The 12,666-nt window shown below is 36.7% G+C and overlaps 1 protein-coding gene across 1 annotated transcript in view; it reads left to right on the forward strand.

The window, feature by feature from the left end:
- The window catches only part of GPC5 (glypican 5), a 1,411,748-nt gene that overhangs the window by 319,836 nt on the left and 1,079,246 nt on the right, over positions 1–12,666 (forward strand). The window contains exon 4 of the mRNA XM_045480577.1: positions 2,484–2,617. Within this exon, the coding sequence (XP_045336533.1) occupies positions 2,484–2,617 (134 nt within the window). The remainder of the gene's footprint in view (positions 1–2,483; positions 2,618–12,666) is intronic.

The raw sequence follows: 12,666 nt of genomic DNA on the forward strand, positions 1-12,666 counted from the left end.
ATGAACCTCAAGTGACACATCATTATCATCCAGTCTATAGGTTATATTAGGATTCACTCTTGGTGTTGTATATTCATTCCATTTGTTTGGACAAATTTATAATGACATGTATCCACCCTAGCATCATACACAGTAGTTGTACCATTCCAAACATCCTCTGTTCTCAACCTGCTTATCTCTGTATTCTCTTTGATCTCTGACAACCACTAAGAATTTTAGTGCTCACAGTTTTGCCTTTTCTAGAATATCATATAGTTGGAATCATACAGTTTATAGCCTTGTCAGATGGCTTATGTTACTTCGTAGTATGCATTTGAGTTTCTTCCATGTCTTTTCTAATAGCTCATTTGTTTTTAGTGTTGAGTAATATTGCGCTATCTGGATGCGCCACAGTTTTACCCAGTCACCTACTGAAGGACATCTCAGCTGCTTCCAAGTTTTGGCAATTATGAATAAAGTTTCTGTAAACATCCATGTGCAGGTCTTTGTATGGACATCAATTTTCAATTCCTATGGATAATTTTCATTTTGTAAGAAACCACGAAACTGGGGCGCCTGGGTGGCGCAGTCGGTTAAGCGTCCGACTTCAGCCAGGTCATGATCTCGCGGTCCGTGAGTTCGAGCCCCGCGTCAGACTCTGGGCTGATGGCTCAGAGCCTGGAGCCTGTTTCCGATTCTGTGTCTCCCTCTCTCTCTGCCCCTCCCCCGTTCATGCTCTGTCTCTCTCTGTCCCAAAAATAAATAAACGTTGAAAAAAAAAATTAAAAAAAAAAAAAAAAAAAAAAAGAAACCACGAAACTGTATTCCAAACTGTCTATACCATTCTTCGTTCCCACCAGCAATGGATAACAGTTCTTCCTGCTCTCCATCTTCCATAACTTTTGGTGTTGTCTGTGTTCTGGATTTGGCCTTGTTGATTTTACTTCTCTCTATAATTCATGAATCTTTCTCTTCATGAACATAGCCACTACTACAGTTCAAAATAACTTTTTTCCCCCTCAGGACTACTTTAGGAGTCTGTTCACAATTTACCTGCTCTGAGGCACTTGGGTGACTCAGTTGAGCGTTTGACTCTTGGTTTCAGCTCAGGTCATGATCTTATGGTTCGTGAGTTTGAGCCCTGTGTTGGGCTCTGTGGTGACAATGAGGAGCCTGCATGGGATGCTGCCGAGAGCTCAGAGCCTGCTCAGTTTTCTCTTTTAGGAGAAAATTCAGTTTTTTGCCTTTTTTCTCTTCTAACCTCTAATACATTTTCTTTGCAAATATAAGAAACAAGATAAATATGGGTTAAATAAACAAATTAGTGCATAATTCCTTTAATGCTCATTGCATGGAAAATTAAAGAAATTGATAAATTTAATGGAACTTGGGAATAATTTACTCTAATTTCTTCATCTTACATATAAGAGAATCAAATTCAAAGAAGTTCTGCTACTGTTTTCAAGATTTCAGTGCTTAAGATGGAAAAATTAGGACAAGAACCAAAGTCTCCTGATTCCTAGTCAATGTTTTTATGTATTTGCAATTACACTACTCTACTTCTTTAAGTACTCCACCTCTTTAAGGTATTGTGTGAGTCTTTTTTATGCTCTACATGGTAATATGTCTAATTAATTAGTTACTTTCTCAATGATAATTATGTAAATTATATAAAGATCTTGGCTAGATAAGTTTTTTACTCTTTCATTTGATTTTAGAAAAACGATTTTAGATTTTAGAAAAACAACTATACTAACACTCTCAAAATACAAGAAGAAGATATAGAACAATTACCAAATGAAATGTCTCTACAAATGTATTCATTATTATTTTAAGAGAGGATCTTAAGGGGTACCTGGGTGGCTCAGTTGATTGAATGATTGACTCTTGATTTTGGCTCACATCATGATCCCAGGGTCATGGGATTGAGCCCCACATTGGGCTCTGCACTGAGAATACAGCCTGCTTAGGATTTTCAATCTCTCTCTCCCTCTCCCCCTCTCTACCGCTTGCACTCTCTCTCTTTCTCTCTCTAATATAAAAAAAAAAGACCTTAAGAAGAAAACTACCTTTAGAACTCATTTAGAAAACAGACTGCATATTTAATAGCAAATTATTTCATTTAAAATTTCAGTACAATTATGTGATTGTCATAAATTGAATATAAACCATAAAATACCTATTTTGGTTAAGTAGTCTTATTTATACAAGCAGGCAAGTTTATTAATATACTTCTCTTATTTTGCATATGTTTGCTTCATGTACTTTGCGTATATATACATGCAAAACATATATATGTGCATAGCATCAATTAATCACGGTTGCCATTGTATGCAGGTAATTTGATTCCCCCTTTGGAAAATTAACAAACATTTTATGTCTTAAAAGTTAATATTGAAGTGTAAGTAAGAACATTACATTGTTTTGGACTCCAGCAAATATTACATTCTCAGGTAGGATGGAGGAAGGTTTCTAACTGCCTTTTAATATTTTCTCTTTGAAAGATCAATAAGATTTGTGGCCGTCCAATCAGAACACCTACACAAAGCCCCCGTTGTTCTTTTGAGGGAAGCAAAGAGAAGCATGGGATGAAGATCTCTCCAAGAAATGGTGAAGAGACACTTGCCAACAGAAGAAAGTAAGACATTTGTTTTACAACCAGAAAGAGAAAAGAAAGTAAGCCATTAATTTTCAACAGAATAGAATGTATTCAATTAAGTAGAACCAAATACACTATTGAAGAAAAAAAGATCACCATTAATTACTTTTAAAACTCAGCAGTTGCTCCTATTCAGTTAATTAGGAAGATAAGTACAACCTGTGAGACCAATAAAACTTTCTGTGATAAGGGACATTTGCTATAATACACTATGGCAGGCAATAGGCACGTATGGTCATTGTGCTCTTAAAATGTGGCTAGCGTACAATATTGTACAGCAGACCTCTAGGCTTACTCATCTCGCTCAACTGAAACTTTATGCCATTAGTTAATACTTCCCCAATTCCCTGTCCCTGTAGTCAACAATACTATACCGTACCCTTCAAATTTTGTTACGAAAGTAGATCTTGCCATAAAAAAAAAAGTTTAAAATATGGCTAGTGTGACTGATGATTCCATTTTTAATTTTAATTGATTTTAGCCTAAATTCCACATATAGTTAGTGTCTACTGTATTGGGTGATGCAGGAGAGAAAGAGCATTCACATAAATGATGAAATCTGTGTTACTGTCTATTAAGCAAGTATTTAACAAATGGTTAGATAAGAAGTTTCTATACCTTTAATCTGGAATGCTGAAAATGGCTATACATTGATTCAAAATGATAAGCATTGAGTGGCTTGCTTCTATAACTCACATTTCTACCACTGCCCCTGTCACTGTTTCACATGTTAAATTAAAGCCTTCATCTATATCTCTTTGCTTGATAATTGGCAGTCAAACTGAAAAATTCTTAAAATTAAAGGAAACTATTATTTTATTTATTTTTGCATTCTGTTGCCCACTGTATGCCCTGACAAATACTAGCTTCTTGGTGGGTGCTTTTGAAATGAATTGAAACAGAGAATTCTATATTCATTTATTAATCCAAATAGTTATTTCTTTTTTTTTAATGTTTATTTATTTTTGAGGGAGAGAGAGACAGAGGGAGACACAGAATCTGAAGCAGGCTCCAGGCTCTGAGCTGTCAGCACAGAGTCTGACAAGGGGCTCGAACCCACAGACCATGAGATCATGACCTGAGCTGAAGTCAGATGCTCAACCGACTAAGCCACCCAGGTGCCCCCCTCAAATAGTAATTTCTAATAATATCTTATGGCAGCCTCAGTATTTTACATCGCTTTACTCTTTATTTTTTTTTTAATTTTTTTTTCCAACGTTTATTTATTTTTGGGACAGAGAGAGACAGAGCATGAACAGGGGAGGGGCAGAGAGAGAGGGAGACACAGAATCGGAAACAGGCTCCAGGCTCTGAGCCATCAGCCCAGAGCCTGACGCGGGGCTCGAACTCACGGACCGCGAGATCGTGACCTGGCTGAAGTCGGACGCTTAACCGACTGCGCCACCCAGGCGCCCCTCGCTTTACTCTTTAGAATGTAAACTCTGTTTCTTTCCTTTTGGGATAGTGCTCTTAATTACCTCATTCTCTTCTCAGATGGACTATAATTTGGACTAAAGATCTGGGCTTTTGCTCGCTATTTGCTGCAGCTCAAAAGAAGTAGCACTTTGTTTGCATGTAAACTAGCTGTTCTTTTTTCTTCTAAACATCTATAGTGATCAGCAGTCTTTTCTTGTATTTGAGAAATTAATGTGCTTTAGCTAGTGTATATAGCATGTAGTGGCTAGGTATAGTGTAGAGTGATTCTTCTAATAAAACCTAGCTAAGGAAGATCTTAAGGTTTTAAAGGTCATGTCTGTTTCACCATCAAAACAACTCAGTTGTTGGAAAGACAAAACAAAACCCAATACAAGTGAAATATCTCAGGAGTAATGAGGGGCTCATGTGAACGGAAAGTTCTATAAGTATCTATCCAGGCCATTGAATAGACTTCTTGTCACCAACCTTGCACTCATGTATTTCTGTATCCCTAAACAACCAGCCACCTTTAGCTATTACCCATGAACCAGAGTAGGTCCATCATAGACAAGTATCATGCCACACAAAGAAAACAACCAGAGGTATTGTACATGAGCTCACTTAAGCAATTCATTTTTCAAAAAAATGTTTATTTATTTTTTAAAGAGAGAGCACACACATGTGCAGAGGAGGGGCAGGGAGAGAGAGGGAGAGAGAATCCCAAGCAGGTCCACGCTGTGAGGACAGACTCCAACACGGGGCTCTATCTCACGAACCATGAGATCATAACTTCCCAGGATTTCTGTAGAGCATCTTCATTTGCTACTTGTACTCTAAGGCACCTTTGAATGGATGAGCTGGGTCATCTGGACTGAACATCAGAACAGTTTGCAAAATTCCAAGCTACAGACTTTTCTTTCTCATACAAAAGCTCCTTGGGGCTACTCTATATTTGGGTTAGAGCAACACTCAAGTGTATATTATGTTTTGTCTAATATTCAAAGGGACCCAAAAAGCATCGTGCCTCTTCCTGAGTGCTAGGTTATCATAAGGCAGAAATTTGCCTTTTATGTTAGAATAACCCATTAAGATCCAGACAACTAGACATTTAGAACCCCTGCTGAATTGTCAAGCACTTGAACTGTCAGTATTTTTCCCCACCAGAGGCATGAACATGTCTACTAAGGCAACTAGGATGATGTGATCAATATTTTATTATCAGCATGGCGTCCTGTAAGATATCCAAATGATCAGGGCTCCTGTCTGTCATGGAGTGGGAGAGTTGCCCTGAGGTCTAACAGTGAAGATATTCTTACCAGCTGAAAGTGAAATATTTCTAATTGTCCTTACTAATTGATAAAGGACAATCAATTGTTAGCTAGATAGCAGGTAGCAGTACATGTTTGGATTTGCTCTGGCAGATACCACATACAAAGCTGGATGTAATTGGAGTCACCCTCTGACTCAGGTTATGATAATCCAAACATTCTCCAAGCCCATCTCAGTGTGCATAGAATAGCCAAACAAGTGACATGAATATCGAATAGACTGATTTGGACAAAGATGTGTTTAAAATGCTATATGTGGGTGCTTTTCTGAACTCCATTCTAATGGTTGATCAGTTGATAGGATTCGATTTTCTATGTGAATGATCACATGGTACACTGGTACAGCCATTCTAGCAAGAAGCTTGCTGTACCTTATAAAACTCGTATACTCTATGTACTTGTCTACCTTACCTTAGCCTGTATCCCAAGAAACTCTTGCTTATATTCACAAGGAGAATTCTTGCATATCTGTGGTAGCTGAGAGTTAGAGGCAAGTTATATGTCCATAACAAGAAAAATAAAATATATTAGTTTGGAATATTATGAGTCAGAAGGATAGAATGCATTTTCATGCATCAAAAAATATCATTGTGATTAAAGAGAAAAATATATTAAATAGAATGAGAATAACAGTGCAATACCATTTTTATAAATTAGTAGCAAATATATAAAAAATTAGTATATATTTTTCAAGAAGAGGATATGGCAAAGTACTTATATTAAATATATGAGAATGGATATTTATAGAAAAACAGGAAAGAGGCTGAGGATGAAAAAATAAATAAATATTGTATTTCAAGTATAAGTTATGACAGTATGCCAGGGACAGAGGAGTATTCTTTAACTCTCTGTATCTGAGAAAATATGTGTGTGTTTGTGTGTATATACATATAAATAAATATACACATATACATTATTTTAAAGTTTAGGTGAAAAGTGTTTTTTAATTATATTTTCCGAATAAAAACATAGTTAATACTCTTTCAGTCAAAATTTTCGTGAGAACTAATGGTACTCAATTTTTAAATAACTTTTTTTTGCTATTTCATATGCTAAGCATAGATAATTTTTCATTATGGTGTATTGTAGATATAGTGATTATCCAGATAGAGATAAAAAATAATTTGCTGAGGGGCGCCTGGGTGGCGCAGTCGGTTAAGCGTCCGACTTCAGCCAGGTCACGATCTCGCGGTCCGTGAGTTCGAGCCCCGCGTCAGGCTCTGGGCTGATGGCTCAGAGCCTGGAGCCTGTTTCCGATTCTGTGTCTCCCTCTCTCTCTGCCCCTCCCCCGTTCATGCTCTGTCTCTCTCTGTCCCAAAAATAAATAAACGTTGAAAAAAAAAATTAAAAAAAAATTTGCCGAAAAGACTTATTGACTTGGGACTTTCTGCTATAACCTAGTTATTAATTAGAACAAAATGAAAGTTTATTGTAAAAAAAAAGGAGATAAGGGAAAAATGATTCTTGGTCAGCCCATCCAGATCATTAACAAACACTGTTTTGTGCGATTCATAAAAAAGTAAAGTTAAAAAAATATTTTCTGAGTTAGTTTTTGTAAGTTAGCATTGTATCCATGACAGTATTTTTTAGGTTTTCTTAGTTACCTTGGGTAATTCCCATGAGAATATCTATAACAGTAACTACTACCTATAAGTTTAAAGCAATTTAAAACTAAAACAAACAAAAAAACACACACAAGAGTTTCTGTAAGTTAATATAATTGCTCTGGTAGCTGAAAAATAGGAAATTGTAAAATGCATCTGTTGTTTTGTCAATGTAAATGAAGATAAACACTATTCTATGGTTAACAATTTAAAATACATTTTTACATATAAAGAGGTCATAGTCTTTAAATTATATTGTCACAGTTTACTTTAGACTTAGTATCTTTAGTGGTACATCTTATAAAAAATTGTTGTCCAAAGCTTGCTATTTATTTGTTCGTTTGTTTGTTTATTTATTTATTTATTTTAGTATTCTCTATACCCAGTGTGGGCTCGATTTGAACTCACAACACCGAGATCAAGAGTCTCATGCTTTTCCAACTGAGCCAGCCAGGTGCCCCAAAATTTGTTGTTAAAATTATGTTAGATTTATGGCATCCTAGCAAAAATATTTCCAGGCTTTAAAACAGAGTTTAATTTACAGAGTTTTCCATTATCCAATCAATTCTTTTCAGGTTGTGTTAATATAACTATTGTTGACTTATATATAATTTGACCAGTTAGCTTTTTTTTTTAACTACCCAACAGTATATATTAAGTGATCATTAATTACTTTTTTGTTTTTCAGTTGGGATGTGTAGTCAATTTTTTGCAGGGGTATATAGTATCCTGAAGTGGTTTAAGGCTGCCATCTTGTTCTTTGTTTTCTCTTTACCCCATGTTCTTTATTCTTTATTCCTCCTCTCTTGCCTTCTTTTGACTTTAACAGGTATTTAATATTTTTTGAGATCTTCATGGCTTTTTTTACTTGCATTTTTTATTATTCTTCTAATGGTTACCATAGAGATAACAATATGCATTTTTAATTTTTACTATCTGCTTTAAAGTAGAACTTTTACTACTTCATTGAACGATATAAGAACTTTAAAATAGTTTCACTCCATTACCCTCTTCCTATCTTCCATTACCCTATTCCTAACAAATAACTTCTAACAATGTTTTAACATCTTCCAAGATATTATTGTTATCATTTTAAAATAGTCAGTATTGTAATAACCTATATTTTATTCTTTGTGGTGCTTTTTTTTATTCCATGTGTCCATCTAGAATCATTTTGCCTTAGCCTTTTGTATATTTTTCATTGCTTATTACTGGTGATGAATTCTCTCAACTTTTGTTTGAAAACATCTTCATTTTGGTTTTGTTTTTTGTTTTTTGTTTTTAATTTTTTAAATCTTTATTTATTCTTGAGAGAGAGACAGCATGTGAGCAGGGGAAGAGCAGAGAGAGGGAGACAGAACTCGAAGCAGGCTCCAGACTCTGAGTGGTCAGCACAGAGCCTGATGTGGGGCTCGAACTCACAAACTATGAGATCATGACCTGAGCCGAAGTCGGACACGCAACCAACTGAGCCACCCAGGTGCCCTATGAACACATCTTCATTTTTGAAGAATATTTTACTAGGTCTAGAATTATAGGTTGTTGCCAGCTACCATTTTTAAAAATATAAATGTCCATAATTGAGTTCATGACATGACACTGTAAGTCGTATGGGAGGCTTAATGGAAACGTTTCATAGGAGAGGTAATTACGGTAGTGGATGCTGCTGATGCCCTACTCACATCCCTTTACCTGGCCATTTTATCTGCTTTCTGGCTGCTCTCTCCTGGTTGCTGATAATGCACAGCTGCCTTATTCTCTGGGGAATTGCACTTAACAAATTGGAGCCATCTATATTCATTATCTCTTGCTACTTAACAAGTCATTCCAAAACAAAATGGCTTAAAGCAACAACAACTATTTATTAACCAATTTTCTGTAGGTCAGGAATTTGGGAGCAGCTCAGCTATGGGGTTTTGGCTCAGGGTTTCTTTTGGCTATGGTCTCTTAGGGTGATTGCTACCAAGGCCAGGTGAGGCTGCAATCTTATGAAGCCTTGAGTGGAACTGGCTATTATCGTCCAAGATGGCGACTCACAGGGCTGTTGGCAGGAGGCCTCACTTTCTCGTCACAATGACTTCGTGAGTTTTCTCACTCTGTAGCTGACTTTCCTCAGGGGCAAATAATCCAAGAGAGAGAAAGGCAGAAGCTGCAGTGTTTTTATGATCTAGCTTTGGAAGTCCCACACTGTCATTTCTGTAGTATCCTACAGGTTACACAGGTCGGTTCTAGTCTGTGTGGAGGAGGACTACACACCATCTCATCCATCTGAAAGAGGGGGCTAACTTCCCACCTGCCTCACCCCCTTGGCAGAGGCTCGTAAGCAGGGCCTGACACAGTGGGATAAAAGGCTTGCCCTTACTCAACGTGACGTGGCCAGATATGTGATGCAATCCATGCTTCCACACTCCCTGTACAATCTGGTTGAAGCTGGGACTGCATCCTGACTTACCTTCTCCCTGCCCACTCTATCCTGTTTCTCTCACTACCTTTCTCTTAAGAGTGCTACCTTGATGAATTCTCTGCATCCAAATTCCTGCCTCTGGTATTGCTTCTAAGGAATCTGACCTGAAAAAGTACCTAAAACAGATGCAGAATAGGTGTAAACTTAGGCAAAATTATAGTATCTTATCCTAAATGCAGGTATTTCTGAATTCCCAAATCTGTAACCCTTTTGTCTGTTTTCTTTCTCCCCCTTCCTCCTCTGTATTCATTTTAAAAGAGAACCCTTCCGTTTAATATCCTTTTCCTTGCTCGATTTCTAACATTTGATGAAGGACATCCATGTCTGTCCTTGGCTCTACCAGCTGTGCTAAGCTTGAAGTATAGAGTATGTCAGTCTTTTGGCTTGGAAGGAAGGAAGCTAAACCATAGCTTTGGATTCCTTTGATTATATTTGGGTGATGTGATTGTACTTGTTCAACCTGCCCTGTTTTGTTTTGTTTTGTTTTGTTTTCTGTTTATGTAGAATACTAATAATGAGCTCATTGGAGACTTGGAGTTATTGATACACACCAGTTACAAAGGTCTCTGAAAGTTGAGAAAGTCAAGGAAGAGCTGCCATTCCTTTGAATGTCTAGAAAAACATTACTATTTAGTCTTGTGGGGCAGAAACCAAATCAGCACAGCTGTAAAGGACACTGCACTTATGTAACTGTCTAAACCAGCCCAGGCAGAGTGATTTCCCTGTGGCAGTTCCTGCTCTCTGCTTGATTTCTTGAAGTTAGCTGGTAAGAATAAGCTATTAGCAAGCTTAAATCGGTGATAATTAGCGGTACATTATTATTTCAAAGTGGTGTGGCTGTGCCAATTAAGCGGGTAATTAGGAAAACCCCAGGACAATAAATTAAGACAGAGTCTCAACACCAGTGCCCCATCTGTTCTACAGCAAGCATTCCAATTAGCCAAACCTCTCATTTAAGAATGCGCCAATTAAGGGGATTGGCTATATGCATGGCTGTGCATTGGGGTAATAACGACTGTCCTAGATGCTTAGTAAAAATAAAATATTTTTGATGTAAGAGGAGATTTTGATGTGAAGGTGGGGAAAGGAGAATTTTTGGAAATACTGGATGTTTAATGTTTAAGACAAATACAATTTGAATTGTTTTATGAGCTTTTGTTTTTTTCAATTTTCTCTTCAGAACTTAATGGAATCTTGTTTTATTGGGCAGCTCCATTTTATTCTAATGTGTTTATGAAATCTTGACTTGCATAGGAATTTTACCACTTGAACATTAACAGTTTTTTGTTTTTTGTTTTTAAATGGAGAATAGGAACTCAAAAGAATGCTTGAAATTGCTTATTTGAAAGAGGGGAATGAGTCAGGGCACATTCTGTTTCAGGATGTGTCTATCCACGAAAGCCAATTAATTGTTACCCTGTACATTGCAAAAGAACACAGTGAAGTGACTGAAATAGTTAATTATGCATAGGAAAAACTTTTAAACATAATCTGAATGGAGAACACTTAATATTACTTAGGATTAATGCCAAGATAGGATCAGTACATATCACATAGGATCAGTTAGCTTAAAACACATGAATTTATAGCTACATGGTCAAACCTTACTTAGCACAATATTTTATTAGTGAAACCAAAATTAATTAATGTTTAAAATTCTTGATGTGTGTGTCTGGGTGTATGTGTTTATAGGGTTAAATCAGTATTGACATACTGGGCTTGATGATGAATTGTATATATATAAACTCGGTGGATGAAAATATCCATAGGTCAGGAAAAAGTCAACTCTGAGAAAAAGTTAATATCGTTTTAGGACCGGGGAAAGCAATTTCCAACCTATTTCCTAAAAGGAAGTTAGTGCTTCTTTGAGGTGCCATTATTATTTATTACCTGTAAGTTTAATTTACTAAAATAAAAGTCATGTTCCCTTCAATGAGAGCATTTCTGGCTAATTTAAAACAGTGCTTAGTGAGTGGTGGGTGTGAGGGTACCCAGGGCAGGCCAGGCCAAGGCAGGGCTTTGGGGAGGGGGCAAGAGGCCAGGCCAGAGCAGTACTGAGGAAATGTGAGCTCCGAGGCAGGCAGGCCAGCATCAAGACCTACATGAATAATGAAAAGCAGGACCCTAGGGGGTCAAAAACCAGGCACACAGGAAGAAGGAATGCCAGAAGGCAGAACAAACATGTGGCAAAAGTTTAGGCTAGTGGTGCTTAACCTTTGCGGGTCACGTATCCCACTGAGAATCTGATAAAAACTTCCCAGAAAAGGAAAGTTCATAAAAAAATACATGCAAAATTTTGTATATTGAAAAGCCATTTTCTCCAGTTAAGACTAATATTAAAAATAAAGCCTTTAAAAATGAGGTTTGCTCTTACCTTTTTAGATGTTCATGGAAAAATTAGTGACCATTTCCTGATGTATCTGAAACCAAATTCAAACAACTAAACTAACATTAAGCAGTATTTGTACTGAAAGGTATGGACTAGAAGTTGAAATGGTGGTTTGTCTTAGATGTGGCTATGTGGGCATGGTATCCAACAGATACTCTTTTTGTTTTGATGGCAGAATTTATTGAAAATTCTAGAAAGCAGATTTGTATAGTTATCACTGACTGCAATTAGAATTCTTATAACTTCCTTGCTTAGATGAAGGTAGGTTTATATCAGGGAGAGTGAGATTTATTCTAAACTCTTCAAAGTTACATCACTGTTCCATAATGCTTTGGTTCTCAAGTTAATTTGTGACATCTGTCATATTGAGGCTCTCAGCTTTAAGTTAATGTGAGTAGAAATAAATCTCCTCAAATTTCTCATTACACAAAGAATAAAAAAAAAATACATGTTTTTTTCCTTAGCCATAGGAAGAAGGATCTTTAAATCGGACAGTTTTCAAACTGATTCTCCAAAAATCTTCTATTTCCCAGTAGCAGCTTTGTTAAATGAGCTAGGAGCTTCTCAGTAGTGTTTATAATTGAGACTGTAGGGTTATCCCATTTATATGGCTCAAAATATCCATCAACCAAGAAAATCAAACTGTGAATGAAATTCTCCCTGTCTAATATACCCGAGAATGTTTTCTGTCTTTTCTTTCCCCTTACAAAAAGTGAATCTTCTATCCTCTGGAAGGCCAGTAAACGTATGCAGAGGTGAAAAGAATTGCAAATTCAGCTCCCACTTTTTTCCACTCAATTTTTGAAGAGGTGAAGAAGATTGAAAGT

Source organism: Leopardus geoffroyi, chromosome A1 (genome assembly GCF_018350155.1).
Source record: "Leopardus geoffroyi isolate Oge1 chromosome A1, O.geoffroyi_Oge1_pat1.0, whole genome shotgun sequence".
Lineage (NCBI taxonomy): Eukaryota > Metazoa > Chordata > Mammalia > Carnivora > Felidae > Leopardus > Leopardus geoffroyi.